The sequence below is a fragment of the Ipomoea triloba genome, chromosome 15 (assembly GCF_003576645.1).
Source record: "Ipomoea triloba cultivar NCNSP0323 chromosome 15, ASM357664v1".
Taxonomy (NCBI): Eukaryota; Viridiplantae; Streptophyta; class Magnoliopsida; order Solanales; family Convolvulaceae; genus Ipomoea; species Ipomoea triloba.
The window spans coordinates 3,358,350-3,376,390 of record NC_044930.1 but is presented as its reverse complement, the minus strand read 5'-3'; the positions used below and the strand labels follow the sequence as shown (position 1 = coordinate 3,376,390).

Here is an 18,041-nt window from a genome sequence, read left to right as displayed (position 1 = left end):
CCGATGTCAATCTAGAGAGATTACTTGTTATTTTATTGTTTAGAGGGGATTTACTCCTTTTTAGTACAAGTAGCTATTGAGTTAGCTATGACTTTTTACTATCGGTCAGATCGTTACTGAATTGACCTGAAAAAACCCTTATATTGTCATTTCTACTTGGCTTAGGCTGTTTAATTTCTACTCGGGTTATGGCCCAAATTTTAGAAGCCCATTTTGTCACTGATCCCTAGCTCACCATTTAGAAGTCCATATTAGTTTCCTCACAATCTTCTGCTCTTGTCTCAAGCTCCGATAATCCTCTCTACAGGCCGCCGGAGAATGCGCCACCGTAGCCATGGTTGACAGTTTTCTTATTCCTTGATAATCTGGACCTCTCGTATTCATCGGTCTCAAGTGCGGAATCCTCTTCCCAGTAATTAACAGGACACTCAGTGCTTTGATGCATCAGCTTCTTACCGGCGATTTTCACGACGGAGTGCCGGCGGAGAAATGGCGTTTCCAGTAAGTGAGATGCTGCACCATCTTCTATCCAATGAAGCCTAGTTCCATATTTACATAGATTCTCATTTTATTGGTTTCAATTCTTGGGTTATTGTGGTTGCACTCTATCTGTTTGTTTAAATGACTTCCATTGTTAGAAGAAACCAACCCATCAAAGAAATCCTCAAGCGCCATACAACCCAATTTCTAAACCAGTTTCTTAAACCCTCCCAAAACCCCCTACAACCAAACAAATGCCTTCCCAGGGCGGAACCCATCTTGCCCTTCTCAACACAAGCCTCTAAATTCCCTGAATATGAAATGCCTACGGTGACATGGGGGGTAATCCAAGGGCGCAAAGAAAAACTCGTGTCACGGGTTATAGTTTGTGACTATTTGAAGAGTATAGGCATAGTCCCTGACGAATTAGAGGATTTGGAGTTGCCTTCCACTGTGGAAGTCATGCGCGAGCGTGTTGAGTTCTTGCAGAAAATAGGTTTAACTATTGATGACATGAATGAGTATCCATTAATCCTGGGGTGTAGTGTGAGGAAGAACATGATTCCTGTCTTATCGTATTTAGAAAAGATTGGGATTTCGAAGCCAAGGCTTGGTGAATTTGTGAAAAATTATCCGCAGTGTCTCCATTCTAGTGTTGTGGTTGAGCTTGTTCCGGTTATTAGGTTTCTCAGGGGCCTTGATGTTGAGAAGCAAGATATTGGTTATGTGTTGATGAAGTATCCGGAGCTGTTAGGGTTTAAGCTCGAGGGGACGATGAGTACATCTGTGGCGTACTTGGTTAGTATAGGGGTTAACCCGAGAGATATAGGTCCAATGGTGACACAATACCCGTATCTTTTGGGGATGAGAGTTGGGACTATGATTAAACCGCTTGTGGATTATTTGGTTTCGCTTGGTCTACCAAAGAAAATTTTGGCGAGGATGCTTGAGAAGCGAGCATATTTACTTGGATATGATCTTGAAGAGACTGTGAAACCCAACGTGGACTGTTTGACAAGTTTTGGTATTAAGAGAGAAGTTCTCCCGTCTGTTATAGCTCAATACCCACAGATTCTTGGTTTGCCGGTGAAGGCAAAACTGTCTTCACAACAGTACTTCTTCAACCTAAAGCTGAAAATCGATCCTGATGGGTTTGCTCGTGTAATCGAGAAGATGCCACAGATCGTTAGCCTTAACCAGCATCTAATAATGAAACCTGTCGAGTTCCTTCTTGGGCGGGGGTTTCCATCCGACGATGTGGCGAAGATGGTCGTGAAATGCCCTCAGTTGGTTGCTTTACAAGTCGGTATCATGAAAAATAGCTACTACTTTTTCAAAACCGAAATGGCTAGGCCTATGAAAGAACTTGTCGAGTTTCCAGAATACTTCACGTATAGCTTGGAGTCGAGAATAAAGCCGAGATACCATAGGATACAGAGCAAGGGAATCAAATGTTCACTGGCTTGGTTTCTCAACTGCAGTGACCAAAGATTTGAAGAGAGATTGTATGGTGATTTTATAGAGGCTGAAAATAATGGTCCATCTTTTGTTATGGGTGGAAAGTTAGAACTACCAGGAAGTGAGATTGTATCAGAAGAAGAAGAGGAGAGTGATGATGAAATACTTTATAGGAGAACTGTCTCTTTGTAGTTAACTTGTACTTCGTGTGTATGAGTTATGAATATCTGTAATGCAATGCTATTAACATAAAGTTTATTCTTTTTTTGTTCCCAAGAAAAAAAAAAGAAGATCATTACCTCTGAAACAATTATCAAAATTATTACTATCAAAATGAAAAATATTTCTTCATTTTGGCTTGTAAATTTTCTTTGTTATTTTAACTATTAACTAATAGAGATTTTACCGATCGGCATCAATAGTTGGGAAAGGCTCGATGTGAATTGTACTTGCACATGGGTTAGTTGATTCTAAATGTAAATGTTGGGAGAAGCCTAACAGACGGACAACGAGCTCGTTTCACTTGTGTCCCAAAAGGAAATTATGTTAAAACTCTTGAACGGGGACATGGTAGAATGTCTTGTGTCCCAAAAGGAAATTATGTTAAAACTCTTGAACGGGGACATGGTAGAATGTCTTGAGAAGAGTTTATTTTTTCTGTTTAAAAGCACGTTCACCCTAAAAATGGCTCATCCGGAAATTGGATCTAGCAGTTGGAAGAGTCGTCACATGGTATCCGGTATTCCGGTGGGCTTTTTTTTTCTTTTTTTTTTTTTTTGAATATATATATATATGTGTGTGTGTGTGTGAGAGAGAGAGAGAGAGAGAGAGAGGGAGAAATAAGGGTGACAATGCGTTGATAGTTGCTAAAAGTACATAATATATTAACTGTATGTATACAATCTAGACCAAGGTCCACAATGTGAACTCTGGTCCCGATATAATTTGCTTATATATACATCCACCCGGACATATCAACTATGTATTTGGGATTCAAAAGAGGTGGCAAAAGATGCACTTTATTAATTATTACTATGAACATTTGCAGCAGAAGAAATGTATATCATTATTCAGATTACAGTGTATGACAGCAACATAAATAGCATGAAATCCACCATAAAATGTAAAAGTAGCAATTGCCAGTCCTGCATAATTTACTATCTAGAAGTGGAATGAAAGCAATATCAACCCCTCATTAGACTGCTGCTTTTTCTTTCTGCCCTGCCAAGGGAACACTTTCACCTTTATCGCTAGCAACATCCTGCAGCCTTCCCGGATAAGATCTCCCGCTCCCATGGACGAGATTTTTGATGATGCCCGTCAGCTCTTTATCTTTGAGCAACGACTCCATTGTCACGTGTACACCTGCGCGGGAAATGGTTTAGCGAAATTCACCTCAGAAAAACGCATATTTGCCTGTTTCCCACGGCTTTTCCCATTTTACAGAAGTTCGGGAATGAATGAGAAAGAACAGTGTGGCGATGATAACAGGAACAGAAAAGGAAAAGAACAGTAAAGAAATAAATGCACTCACGATATTGCCAGTAGTGTTTTGGATTTGTTGGGTCGTTTATCGTCTCCTCCATTGCAGGGCGGGTTGTATAGTCTTCTTTGAGTGCTAGCAAATCCTGTTAATACGTAAAAAAAAAAAATAGTGATTTCAACTCTACAAACAGCTCGAGAACCTTCGTAGTGCATTGTAGTTACACGGTCCTGTATTGCTATAGACGCTAGGGCACTGCTGACATGGGAAAAAATAAACAAAATTACCTGGAGAGGAAAGATTGACCACATCGATGGGGACTCGAAATGCTGATGCAAGACGAAGTAGACAATTTCAGGAGTACATTGATCAGGAGGCAACTCATCGGACCCCACGACTGTTGAAAAAAAGCGACGCCTTCTTTCCTCATCTTCTTCCCACCAGGCGCGCAGAGTGGAGCAGTCGTGGCAAGACGGAGCACATACCTGTGGGTTAATCAATGTGTTAAGAGTCCCACATTGAAAATATAAGAGAGAACATATGGGTTTATAAGGCAATGGGTTAGACTAGCTAATTTATTGGATTCAATCTTGTAGTGTGATTGAATCTTTTAGTTTATAAGAGAGAACATATGATTTGGCCACTTTGTGTTCACCCGGTTGTCTACCCGTTGGTATTGGTGGGCCAATCTTAGATTCTTATAAACGCCACTATGGGATGGGGGGTGGAGTGTAATTCCACTTGTTCTAACTTCTAAGCAATTCAAAGTTAGTGAACGAGAGGATTAGCAAAGAGTTTTACCGTCATATAGGGGTATGTAGAAGTCTTGTGTCCCAAAAGGAAATTATGTAAAAACTCTTGAACGGGGACATGGTAGAATGTCTTGAGAAGAGTTTATTTTTTCTGTTTAAAAGCACGTTCCCCTAAAAAATGGCTCATCCGGAAATTGGATCTAGCAGTTGGAAGAGTCGTCACATGGTATCCGGTATTCCGGTGGGCTTTTTTTTTTCTTTTTTTTTTTTTGAATATATATATATATGTGTGTGTGTGTGTGAGAGAGAGAGAGAGAGAGAGAGAGAGGGAGAAATAAGGGTGACAATGCGTTGATAGTTGCTAAAAGTACATAATATATTAACTGTATGTATACAATCTAGACCAAGGTCCACAATGTGAACTCTGGTCCCGATATAATTTGCTTATATATACATCCACCCGGACATATCAACTATGTATTTGGGATTCAAAAGAGGTGGCAAAAGATGCACTTTATTAATTATTACTATGAACATTTGCAGCAGAAGAAATGTATATCATTATTCAGATTACAGTGTATGACAGCAACATAAATAGCATGAAATCCACCATAAAATGTAAAAGTAGCAATTGCCAGTCCTGCATAATTTACTATCTAGAAGTGGAATGAAAGCAATATCAACCCCTCATTAGACTGCTGCTTTTTCTTTCTGCCCTGCCAAGGGAACACTTTCACCTTTATCGCTAGCAACATCCTGCAGCCTTCCCGGATAAGATCTCCCGCTCCCATGGACGAGATTTTTGATGATGCCCGTCAGCTCTTTATCTTTGAGCAACGACTCCATTGTCACGTGTACACCTGCGCGGGAAATGGTTTAGCGAAATTCACCTCAGAAAAACGCATATTTGCCTGTTTCCCACGGCTTTTCCCATTTTACAGAAGTTCGGGAATGAATGAGAAAGAACAGTGTGGCGATGATAACAGGAACAGAAAAGGAAAAGAACAGTAAAGAAATAAATGCACTCACGATATTGCCAGTAGTGTTTTGGATTTGTTGGGTCGTTTATCGTCTCCTCCATTGCAGGGCGGGTTGTATAGTCTTCTTTGAGTGCTAGCAAATCCTGTTAATACGTAAAAAAAAAAAATAGTGATTTCAACTCTACAAACAGCTCGAGAACCTTCGTAGTGCATTGTAGTTACACGGTCCTGTATTGCTATAGACGCTAGGGCACTGCTGACATGGGAAAAAATAAACAAAATTACCTGGAGAGGAAAGATTGACCACATCGATGGGGACTCGAAATGCTGATGCAAGACGAAGTAGACAATTTCAGGAGTACATTGATCAGGAGGCAACTCATCGGACCCCACGACTGTTGAAAAAAAGCGACGCCTTCTTTCCTCATCTTCTTCCCACCAGGCGCGCAGAGTGGAGCAGTCGTGGCAAGACGGAGCACATACCTGTGGGTTAATCAATGTGTTAAGAGTCCCACATTGAAAATATAAGAGAGAACATATGGGTTTATAAGGCAATGGGTTAGACTAGCTAATTTATTGGATTCAATCTTGTAGTGTGATTGAATCTTTTAGTTTATAAGAGAGAACATATGATTTGGCCACTTTGTGTTCACCCGGTTGTCTACCCGTTGGTATTGGTGGGCCAATCTTAGATTCTTATAAACGCCACTATGGGATGGGGGGTGGAGTGTAATTCCACTTGTTCTAACTTCTAAGCAATTCAAAGTTAGTGAACGAGAGGATTAGCAAAGAGTTTTACCGTCATATAGGGGTATGTAGAAGGAATACCGAATTCCACTCCGGGATCACTTGGCATGCGCTGAATCCGTAAGCCTATTAAGCCCAGCTCTTCCATGACCTGCATAGAAACCGCAATGTGACTAGGTACCATACACAAACTAGCCACAAATTTGAACATACGTGTTTCTCGAAAGAGAAAGTAGTTGGTAATTTATGACGGTATCATACAGGATGAACACAAGCAGGAATCATGCCAAGATCTTCCCCACAAGCCAACATATCCGACGAGTTCAAAAGAACCGGTAGAGTCTTAAGTGCATTTTGACGCCAAAGGCTCTCTTGCCGATGAAAGTAATAATCATAATATAATCTTTTCAGCACATTTTTACTGCAGAAGAGTATAGCAATTGTTGAATAAGAAGTCGTGACCTCGTATAGATTTAAGCAGTGTGTAGCGTGAACCTTTTGTGAAATCATTGAAGTAAAATTATTCGATAAGCCAACCATATTATATGATAAAATAGCCAATATCAAAATCCGGTACCTGTGCTCGTCTAAATCCTTGAAACTAGACGTGTCTTCTAGATTGAAACGAGGGTAAAACTTTCTTCGATCTTCTGGATCTCTGATAAGGACTACGTCCTGAGACCACCAAAAAAAAAAAAAAAAAAAAAATCAAACATCACTATCGAGGTAAGGAAAAAACCTAGCAAAAACATTCTCGAGACGTAAAAAACGAATTCCTAAAAATAAAATGCCAAGAAAATATATTCACCGCCTGACTACATGTCTATTTAACCTACAATGTTCATACCTGCAGAAGATCAAAGAGTTTTCGTCGCAGTTTCTCTTCGCTCTCTCCAAACACGCTTTTCTCCAAGAATAGCTTCAGTTTGGATGCGACTTTCTTCTCGGTATTGCAATCCTCCTTGAACTACATACACCAAAGGGTAAGTATTTTCGGAAGGTTTTTTTTTTTTTTTTCCAAAACTTAAACCTAAAAAACTTTATGACATAGAAACATTGCACATCGGGTCTAATCCAGATGTTGATATCACATATAAACAAAAGAAAGGTATAAGATGAAAATGAACAAATACTACCATTCGGATAATTTGTATGCAAACCAATAATAGAAGAAAGAATTACAATTCTTGTTCACTTTAGCATCTACTACACACTTTCAAAACAAATACTTATGCATAATATCAAAGCAAGGGATACATAACTATTAGGAAAAATGGAATTTACCTCGTAAAAGTTCTTTTTATATTCGTTTAAAAAGTTTGAAGCAACAATAGTCCAAGAAGCTCCAAATTTTTCCTGTAAAATTAACAGCCAAAAGAAATAATAAGAAATCTGAGAATGAAGCCCCTTTCCCTTTTTTTTAGTACTACTGGCTCTGCTACAATGCAGTATCTGTTCATAACTACTTTCTCAACCTACTGAAGCACAAAGAAAGAGCCAATATCACCCCCAACTTTCTCAACCTACTGAAGCACAAAGAAAGAGCCAATATCACCCCCACTGAGGCTCGAACTTATGACCTCCCATATGGGACAGCATTTCGTGCCACTAGACCACAAGGTTATTGGCCACATATAGTGCCTAAATATATTAAATACCTGTAAAAATTCCGATCGAATATATGGACGGGTTAAGCGGTCGAAATCCCATACTCCTTCAGACTCGAGCTCTTCCTGAAAGAAGATAGTATAGGCATGAATGTGAGAATACTAATCTTGCACCGCAAAATCCTAGTCTTGGAAAACGAGCAAAAGAAAGTGATAGTGTCTGCACGGGACTGTAGGACTACCTGACTAATGGGTATAGATGGCCGAAATTTCCCACAGAGGCCCGTCATGGCATGATCGGGAAGCTCCCAAATTCTAAAGAANAGCAAAAACATTCTCGAGACGTAAAAAACGAATTCCTAAAAATAAAATGCCAAGAAAATATATTCACCGCCTGACTACATGTCTATTTAACCTACAATGTTCATACCTGCAGAAGATCAAAGAGTTTTCGTCGCAGTTTCTCTTCGCTCTCTCCAAACACGCTTTTCTCCAAGAATAGCTTCAGTTTGGATGCGACTTTCTTCTCGGTATTGCAATCCTCCTTGAACTACATACACCAAAGGGTAAGTATTTTCGGAAGGTTTTTTTTTTTTTTTTCCAAAACTTAAACCTAAAAAACTTTATGACATAGAAACATTGCACATCGGGTCTAATCCAGATGTTGATATCACATATAAACAAAAGAAAGGTATAAGATGAAAATGAACAAATACTACCATTCGGATAATTTGTATGCAAACCAATAATAGAAGAAAGAATTACAATTCTTGTTCACTTTAGCATCTACTACACACTTTCAAAACAAATACTTATGCATAATATCAAAGCAAGGGATACATAACTATTAGGAAAAATGGAATTTACCTCGTAAAAGTTCTTTTTATATTCGTTTAAAAAGTTTGAAGCAACAATAGTCCAAGAAGCTCCAAATTTTTCCTGTAAAATTAACAGCCAAAAGAAATAATAAGAAATCTGAGAATGAAGCCCCTTTCCCTTTTTTTTAGTACTACTGGCTCTGCTACAATGCAGTATCTGTTCATAACTACTTTCTCAACCTACTGAAGCACAAAGAAAGAGCCAATATCACCCCCAACTTTCTCAACCTACTGAAGCACAAAGAAAGAGCCAATATCACCCCCACTGAGGCTCGAACTTATGACCTCCCATATGGGACAGCATTTCGTGCCACTAGACCACAAGGTTATTGGCCACATATAGTGCCTAAATATATTAAATACCTGTAAAAATTCCGATCGAATATATGGACGGGTTAAGCGGTCGAAATCCCATACTCCTTCAGACTCGAGCTCTTCCTGAAAGAAGATAGTATAGGCATGAATGTGAGAATACTAATCTTGCACCGCAAAATCCTAGTCTTGGAAAACGAGCAAAAGAAAGTGATAGTGTCTGCACGGGACTGTAGGACTACCTGACTAATGGGTATAGATGGCCGAAATTTCCCACAGAGGCCCGTCATGGCATGATCGGGAAGCTCCCAAATTCTAAAGAAACCCAGTATATGATCAATCCTGTAAGCTGTAAAGTAATTCCCCATCTGCAAAATAAAGCAAAAACAAAAAGTATTGAAACAAACGATAATTCTGAATTTAGGGTTCTTGAAAAGGCAAATAAGAAAAAAAAAAAAAAAAATCCATAATGCACAAACCTGTGTAAAACGAGCACGCCACCATCCATAGTTGTCCTTGGACATCTCTTCCCAGTTGTAAGTTGGAAATCCCCAATTCTGCCCGTTTTTATCAAAATAGTCGGGTGGTGCCCCGGTGGAAGTATTCATGCGGAACAAATTAGGATAGACCCACGTATCCACGCTATTTCGGTCAACACCAATAGGGATGTCGCCTTTGAGTACCACTCCCTTCTTTCTTGCATATTCAGCAGCTTCCGATAACTGTCATCATAATCTCAACCGTGTAATATCATGCCCACGAGAGGCAGAAATGCTAGAATACAAGATAGCTTAAGTTAATTTTTACTTACTTGCGTATGCAAATGGAATTGGATATAGTAATGAAAGCAAATTATTTGATAGTGCAAGCTGTCCTTTGAGATAAGTTTCTCGAGCTGAAGAAACGGGTTAGCATTGTTAATGGAAAGATAGATAAAAGGAATTGACGATTTTGAATTATAATTCCCTAAATAGATGCAAAATGAATTTCCTTTATAACTGTGGCAGTGTAAAATCCACGTTACCTTTTCTTCTGAAAATTGAGAAAAGCGACCCCACTGGCTGTGATCCGATGTTTCAAAGAAGTCACGCAGAAAACAAAATGCAGCATAGGGTTTCAACCAATTCTGCAGTTAATGAAGCAATGGCAAAACGAAGGAATCAAAGTTGTGAAATTACTGAAATAATACTTGTCAAGCATCAATAAAGCATTTCATTAATTTAATTACAATCCTAAGACACGATATACGAATAAAATATATGAAGACCTGATTTTCGGAAAAATATTGCTGGAAGGAACTTGAATTTAATATCTTGTCCTTCTCTTGGATGAAAATTTTCTTGGCAATCGAAAGTTTTGTAGCCATGGTAGCATCGTAATCTACAGCCTGCATTTATGCAAACCAATTTAATGAATAACAGAATTACCACGGGCATATGCAAGCTATGCCTTTCTTTATAAGCATGATTGCCAATCAGGAAAAAAAAAAAAAGAAAAAAAAAAGGAGCTTCTGTTCTTTATCTACTCTGATGATAGGTTGAATGCAACCGAATTACATAAATTCAGATAAGAGTTAATCTGATATTAGTCACAAATGCACAAACTTCTTGCAAAAAGAGCTGCATACATATACATACATACAAGCACGTATGCACTTACACACACACACACACACGAATACCTTTTTGTCCAGCTGAAGTCTTGCTTGCTTTATCTCTTGCTACACGTAAGATGGAAAAGACAAACATAAGATACAGTACTCGCTTCAGGCTCTGTTATTTATGTGATTCTAGACTAAAGAAAATGAAAATGAGTGGAAAACAGTGGAGTTTGTACCTTGATATCTTCTGGAATATTCGCTGAAAGTGCTTCTACTCTTAGGTACAATGGGTGCAATGCAAATACTGAAAGTGAGCTGGAATACAAAGGAGAAATAAGCAATTTAAAGCTCTAAGATGTTATACTTCTATTGATCCCATTCACCACTGAGAAAAGATGTTATACCTATATGGATATGAATCCCACCACATCCCGTTCACTGATGTGTCGTTAATTGGTAAGAGTTGAACTAAATGAAAACCAGACTCGACAGCCCAATCGACGAGCAATTTGAGGTCAAGAAACTCCCCGACGCCAAGATCAGCTTCTGATCTCACAGAGAACATGGGGATTGCAACACCAGCACCACGCCAAGGACTTTCCTGATAAAACACATTACAACCTTCCTCTTCAATTCATATTTCAGCATCGAGTGTGAATGATCTGGAAAGACTAAACAAAGTTTTTGGTGACAGCATACCCGCATCATGCCATCTGAAAGAACCAAGTACTTTGGCTGACTAGTTTTGAAGTCAATTGTAAGCTCCCGGTTCCCACCATATTCCGAAGAACATCCTCCAGACTTGTTACATTTGCAGTATTTGTATGTAAACAGTACTAAGGAAAAGAATAGAAAACCGTAAAAGGACACATTTAAGAAAAGGAACACTTGAGTGTGCATCGTAATCAAGATGCCTAAGGTCCAAAAGGATATTTTAAAGGAAAGTCATCCTTAGTCATCACACATTCTGCTTGCCAAAATGAGTCACCAGCGTAGTTGAGCTTAACTCCATCCTGAGCCTTCCACTGCCCCAGATTCAAGGAGCTTCCAATCACATAAATCTGAAAATATTTTAATTCGTCAAGCAATGCATATAAATGTAAAACATAAGCATTTGTCAGAAGTAACAAGATCTTACTGATGTCCCTTCATTTACGTTTGGGCAGCATATTTTGAATTGTATGATGATTGAATCTGTTTATAAAGTTATAATAAGACGGTTGTTCCCAAACAGTATATATAATGCTTAAAGAGCAAGAATCATTTTTGGGAAAAGAAATATAACCTTCCTGGCCCAACTTAGTTTGGATGGGCACATGTGGTTTTTCAATGTCTAAACTCCCACTTTTACGAAAGATGACATCTTTAAATGCACTTCTAAAAGGAATACCGTCAGAACCAGTCTGCAAAAAAAATTAAGCAGAACTTAAATAATCATGTGAGCAGAACGGAATTCTGGATTACTTCATCCACACCAGTAGTATATTAATTTTAATGTCCAAAATCCGAGTCAATTCCTATTTTCAAGTATATATGAAAGGTAAACTGAATTCTAGAGGAGATAAAAAGGGAATTCAGTGATCACTCGTTCTCTTCACAAATTTAAAGAGAGATGGCAAGTTTAACCTGCCAAAGGTCTCGAAGCTCTACTGAAAGACCTTCCTCGAGTCCTTCAGGCAGCACTAGTTTCCTCCTATTTCCACCTTCCCATCTCACAATATTCCTTTCATCATCGACCACGTAATAAGTGTACTCGCTTTTGAATCCAAGAGGAACAGGCACACTTCCAGACCAGATGAGCTCATCCCCCTGGTGAGAAGGTTTCAACAAAAGACCCTTCTTCACATTCCAAGAACCGAGCATCGCCTCCGAACCACACACAATAAGGTGCTGCCCCCATTGAGTATAATATGGTATTCTGAAGCACACCTTCACTGACTTGAGAGGTTTTTTCCCAGATAATAACCCCAGGTTCACCATCTTCACCAGAAATCAATTCAACTCAAATAAGATCCCTGGAATCCAACAAAAATCCAGTTTTCAATCAATTTGAGCAAGAAACTCCAGACTCCCCACATTAACATTCAGCAAAGTGGATCACAAGGGAATCAAGATTGCATTTTTCTACACTAGAATGGATCAAAGGGAATATCTATGTAGAATTTCATCAAAAAGAACAGATTTTTAGCATACCCAGATTGAAGTTCAGAGCATTTAACACATATATATACAAATAACCTGAACTATAACCCAGATTGAAGCTCAGTACACAATAATTGAAATGTTACCTCTTGCTACAATGGAGATTGCAATTTGGTTCAAGATTTTCTGGAAAAGGATTGGTTTTGATCCAGGGAAAAATACAAGAATGGCCGCGAAATATCAAGAGTAGATATTTTTAGTATATTAGGCAGAAATTGGGCATGAATGCATTGACGGCCCGTATGAGAGATCAGAAAAGTGGAGGAGAAAGGTGATAGATTTATTATGTCTTTTAGTGAGAAGAAGGCAACGTGCATAAATTTCAGATTTTCAGCAATCGTATGATATGATATCTTCACGGGGGAGCGACAGTATGGGCGCTACTACTGCTAGGACGTCGCCACGTCGGCTCGTCACTTTACTTTTATGTCCCCGATAAAAGTGTTGTGTTTGGTTGGGAGGAGAAAATAAAATTGTAATTCGAATGAGATTAGAATAAAGTATAAATTTAAATTACATTGTTTTATACAGAAGAATCAAATTATTGGTGATGAGAAAGAAATAGGTGATATAAAATTAAAATTCCTTTGTATATATAGTAATAATAATAATAATCAAGGGCAATTTAGTTAGTATGTTTTTTCCTTTCCAATCTACTACTGAATTGTAATTCTTATGGGGTCTATGAATTTCAATTATTCAAATGGAGGAAATTGCAATTAGGTGAAATTGCAATTCTCTCTAATCAAACACTGCAATTTAGGATGTCTAAGGAATTAAATTGTAAATGAATTGCAACTATATCCAACCAAACACCCAATAAGAGGATGTTTTGTTGGATGAAAAAAGTTATCAAAAGAAAAAAAAATTTCTTAAATTTAAGAAAAATAAAATTTTTCTCGGTTTAGTTCATGAAATTTTTTTCCATCCTTAATTTTGAGGAAAGAATTTTCATTGTAAAGTGTAATATTTTGTTTTTCATGAAAGTTGAGAAAAAAAATCACATGATTGGATAATTTTATCCTTATTACTTTTATTACCATTATCATTATGTAGGATATTTTAGTTTTTATACTTAGAGAATCGAACATAAACGAACATAGGTTGTTCCTCTTCGTTTGTTAAGAATTTTCAAGTGTTCGTGTTCGAGATCGTTTGTTAATCATTTATTAGTGTTCGTTAATGTTCACGGACATATTTGTTAACGAACACGTTCGTTAAGGTTTACAAACACGTTCACGAACATGTCCGTTAACCTTAACAAACACGTTCACGAACATATTTGTTAACAATTGAAATAAACAACATAACTATAAAAATAACAAGTTACATGGAAACAATTATAACACAATGAAGTTGTTTCATACCACATTGTGAATCATAGTCCATGATATAATTTATGTATCCAATATAACTCTCTAAAAAACATAGTCGGTCAGAGGTCATGTGGTTGAACATATGGACATATACTACATTGTACGAAATATTTTAATTTTCACAATGCAAATTATAGTGGCATTTACATACTACAATATGAAAGTAATGACCAAACCTCAGTTTATGTTATATTTGAGACATCCCTCTAAAGAGTAAAACTAAACACTTTGTTTTAGTTGGACTTACATACTACTAACTTCACACTTTTAATAATGCATACCTACACTTAATGACCGTGGTCCACACAACTGTATGGATCATCAATCATGAATTACATTTTTAATATATTAAAGATATATTATTTGTGTACTGAAGATACATTATTTGAGTTTGGGACATCATTCCATTTGATAATATACAAAAATAATATGCACTCAGTACTCAAATAATGTACATTTTGTAGGTCATGGTCTATGAAATAATGAATACAAATAGTTTAAGTTGGGCTTGGTTCATGTTGTGGCCCAAATATTAGACGTCCATTTTTCTCAATGCTGTAGGAACTAGGAAGAAATGGAAAAGGATGGGCTTTGGCCCATATAAAAAATTACTCCAAGAGGTGTTTAAAAAAAAAAGGAAAAAGATTAGGTAAAGTGTTGTAATATGTATAGTTATTTATGCTTGAATAGTTTGGTTAGACCATGAGTTATTCTGAGCAGACCCTAACTATAGGAGGTACCTTTAAGTTCATATCATCTTAGATTAATTCCCATTTGCACTAGGTCGGCCTAATTAAGGGGCAAGTGCTGGTCAAATCGGCTTATGCTTGAATAGTTTAGTGACTAAGTTAATTGAATTAACACTGAGCTTGATTGACTTGGAGGATCTTACGGATTCACAATTTAAAATTATGATTATCTCAATAATTTTGTTAGTGAGAACTGATTTTTTTTAATGGACAAATATTTTATGTGGAGTAATATCAATATAATATATACCACAGCATGTACGTGCGCATTATGATCGTTAGTATGATAGTATATGTTTTCTTTTTCTCGTTATTTTTTGTTATATTTTAATGTTTAGAGAGCATAAAGATGTACTTAAATAATAAAGAAAAGAATAAAAAAGTAAAAATTGTATTTGAACTTTAATCTTTATGCTTTACTTGAACTAAACGGATGCGCAGGACATGATCATTCCAGGATTGCTTTCTATCCCAATTCTCTCTCTTTTTTTTCCGTTTGCCTTGGGATCCACCAAAACCTGATTACTAAATTAAAGCACTCATAAATCATAATAGCAAAAGAAAAGGAAGATGTCTCAAAAGAGTAATATTGTATTAATTAATTAAAGAATTTGATACTGGTAGCCACCTATTAATTTTCTTGGTTTGAATTTTTAAATTTATTAACTTTTTTAATTTTTTTATCAACTAAAATCACAATATAAAATTTGTTTAGTACATGCAAGATAGTGATTGTTTGTTTCCTTCGTTACTAAACCAAAAAAAAAAGTACTCTTGTAACATCCAATGATAATTTAAGGAATTTGATTGATTTTGAGTACACATAATTTTAAATTTAAATATAATTTTGCCTATGAAGTCATAAGTATTGATTTGAAATTTCATAGCAACAACATTTTGAATTAGCTAGAAAACAATATAATTATATTGAACGAAGCTTAATGATCTCTCAACGCTCTTGCCATGAAAATGGGTGGAAGAAATAAATTACATGATGTGCCTCAATTGACATATACACTAGTGCAGTAGTGCTCACAACAATATCAAAAAATTATAAATTTATTTTTCGTTCGTTAGCTAGTTGAGCTGATCTTCAGGACTACATATCAATTCCAATTAAACCCTTCAAATATATCAAGGAAAAAATTGAGTAACACATTACCAGGATTTTGTACACATTCAAAAAATAATTGCTAATTTTTATTGTCACCCAAAGAAAGTAATAAATCTCACTTGAAATTGATTGTGTATAGTGTTTCAAAGTTAAAAAGTCATATTATATTAGACTTGATGAAAGCTCCAAGAAGGTGCCCAATAAAAGTGAGAGGGACATGGGTGGGGTGGGCAAATCACAATTGGCTGCTTCTTAAAACTTGATTCTTTCTTTTTTTTTTTTGAACAAAATAAATAATTGTGACAGTGATGTGACTATGGAGATTAGGGAGTCCCCGGGTCACGCCGGGGAAGATGGAACAGATTGGTTGCATTTCACAGCGCCATTGTGTTTAAGGATAATGTTGCAACATAATAAAATCACTAACATTTCGTATTACGTTAAAAAAAAAAATAACAATTAACTTTTATATATGTATATGTTCGTTATTGGATTATAAACTTTTAGAATTTGAGACTTAAAAAAATTAATTTTGATTATTATATATTACTCCCTCTGTCCTATTTTACCTGTCCTACTTACTATTCATTGGTCAAACCAACTCCTTCTTCTTTGTTTATTTTCTTTAGTAATTTTTACTCATTTTTAAATTTGATTTTTTCTGTTTAATAGTACTTTTAGTGTAGTTTCTAAATATATAAATTTTGTATATTAATACTAAATTTAATATTATGAAAAATTGGATTAAAAATAACTTCAGTCAAGCCTCGTTAACCGAATCAGACACATGACGGATATAGTATTATTATAGTATATACAAGATTCACCCATCCATTTTCCCCCCTAATCTACCAAATCAAATTCTTTGAATTGTCACTGTCGAAGAATCTGATTGATACTTTCTAGTTTAATATTTATGCATACATACATTGCCACCTAGCCTAATCTTGTTTACTACTTCGTTTTCAAAACAGATCATTTTTTGTTTTTTGAGGAATTAAGAATATAATATATAAAAATTAAATTGTTAATAATTTTAGTCTATTCATTGTTCATTTGTTTGGAACACTTTAAGGATTTTAAATTGAACACTTACCTTTTTTTATTTTCTTTTGAATTTAGAATTTCAAACTAATAGTGTTACATTACACATTTTTTTTTGAGTACTACTGACTCTATTACAATGTAGTATCTGTCCATAACTACTTTCTCAACATTACACAATTAATATTTGATTAATTGAGGGGGTTTTTTTTTTTCATACGTCATCCAGTATTCTCACTACTTGAGACTAAATTGGATTAGGGCCTAGTTGGATTCGCACAATCTAACACTTATATTACTTAGGAAAAGTTTGACTCAGTTGTTGGGTTGATCATCATTTATTTATTGTTATTTTAAAATATAAATCGAATTTCAATGTATAAGGTGAGACAAAATGAGTATAAGTATTATTACATAATCACAAGATTACTTGTTCATGTTCTTGAGTTATGAATACAGATTTCCTTCGTCAAAAGAAAAAAAAAAAAGAGTATAGGTTGCTATCAAACATATTATGTCCTTCCTTATGATGATCAAAGAACAATGGGGCAAGACATTATATTATCCATGCACATGTAGATCAGACATGTACTAAGTTGTGTTTCTCGACTCCAATAATTGTGAACCCAATGCCCTATGTTATTGTTCCAAGAGACATATCACTTCATTGGTTTATAAATATCTATAGAGAGACACACACAAACCACATCATTTGCAAGCTAAGTCATGTACAAATTTGTGAGTAATTGAGAAATCAATCATACACTTTTTATTTTGTATACGGTATACTCATATGATATCTTTATTACTGTAAGATTAATTTAGATTCAATTCAAGTTAAATTCACAGAGTTTAACTTTTATTAGAGAAAAATCTTACTCAAAACTCTTTAATATAACACATCCTTTTATAAAAGTCATACTTCTAACTCTATCGTTGCATTAACAGTTAAAAGTGCATGTTTTGTCTAATTATTTTTGCAAATTTATAATTACTTTCGTGTTAAGGGGACAAAATAATGTAATGCAGAGAGTTAAGGGGGCAAAATGATGTAATACCCCATTACCCAAACAAAAATAAAGCCGAGCCGCATGTGTAGACTGTAAGCCGGCTGGACTGCTGATGTTGAGCCGGGGCGGTAAAAAAAAAAAGGCTGAGAGTTAATAGTAAAAGTAATTTATTTTTTTAATGAAAATTAAGAAGGATTTCGGTGGACGCCTTTAAGTTGCCAAGTCATTTCCACCTGTATAATTTGGCAA

General features: G+C 36.1%; 3 protein-coding genes across 3 annotated transcripts; 1 reads left to right on the top strand and 2 right to left on the bottom strand.

Annotated features, from left to right (window-relative positions):
* The first annotated feature begins 248 nt into the window (after positions 1-248).
* On the top strand, positions 249-2,196 carry LOC116005479 (transcription termination factor MTERF4, chloroplastic). The gene has a single exon (XM_031245681.1). The coding sequence runs from the start codon at positions 622-624 to the stop codon at positions 2,128-2,130; it is 1,509 nt and encodes a 502-aa protein (XP_031101541.1). The 5' UTR covers positions 249-621; the 3' UTR covers positions 2,131-2,196.
* A 743-nt stretch (positions 2,197-2,939) lies between these two features.
* Positions 2,940-4,239, bottom strand: LOC116007139 (4-alpha-glucanotransferase DPE2-like). The gene is made up of 4 exons (XM_031247741.1): positions 4,223-4,239; positions 3,709-3,906; positions 3,473-3,566; positions 2,940-3,303 (listed from the first exon to the last, which is right to left on the bottom strand). The coding sequence occupies exons 1-4, from the start codon at positions 4,226-4,228 to the stop codon at positions 3,134-3,136; spliced, it is 468 nt and encodes a 155-aa protein (XP_031103601.1). The 5' UTR covers positions 4,229-4,239; the 3' UTR covers positions 2,940-3,133.
* Positions 4,240-4,669: 430 nt separating this feature from the next.
* Positions 4,670-12,819, bottom strand: LOC116006853 (4-alpha-glucanotransferase DPE2-like). The gene is made up of 24 exons (XM_031247351.1): positions 12,586-12,819; positions 11,924-12,312; positions 11,583-11,700; positions 11,436-11,491; positions 11,231-11,358; positions 10,997-11,123; positions 10,702-10,898; positions 10,534-10,612; positions 10,379-10,417; positions 9,965-10,084; positions 9,722-9,823; positions 9,509-9,592; positions 9,177-9,419; positions 8,968-9,065; positions 7,750-7,777; positions 7,559-7,633; positions 7,185-7,256; positions 6,748-6,867; positions 6,478-6,575; positions 6,162-6,321; positions 5,953-6,051; positions 5,439-5,636; positions 5,203-5,296; positions 4,670-5,033 (listed from the first exon to the last, which is right to left on the bottom strand). The coding sequence occupies exons 2-24, from the start codon at positions 12,275-12,277 to the stop codon at positions 4,864-4,866; spliced, it is 2,859 nt and encodes a 952-aa protein (XP_031103211.1). The 5' UTR covers positions 12,278-12,312; positions 12,586-12,819; the 3' UTR covers positions 4,670-4,863.
* Between the last annotated feature and the right edge of the window lie 5,222 nt (positions 12,820-18,041).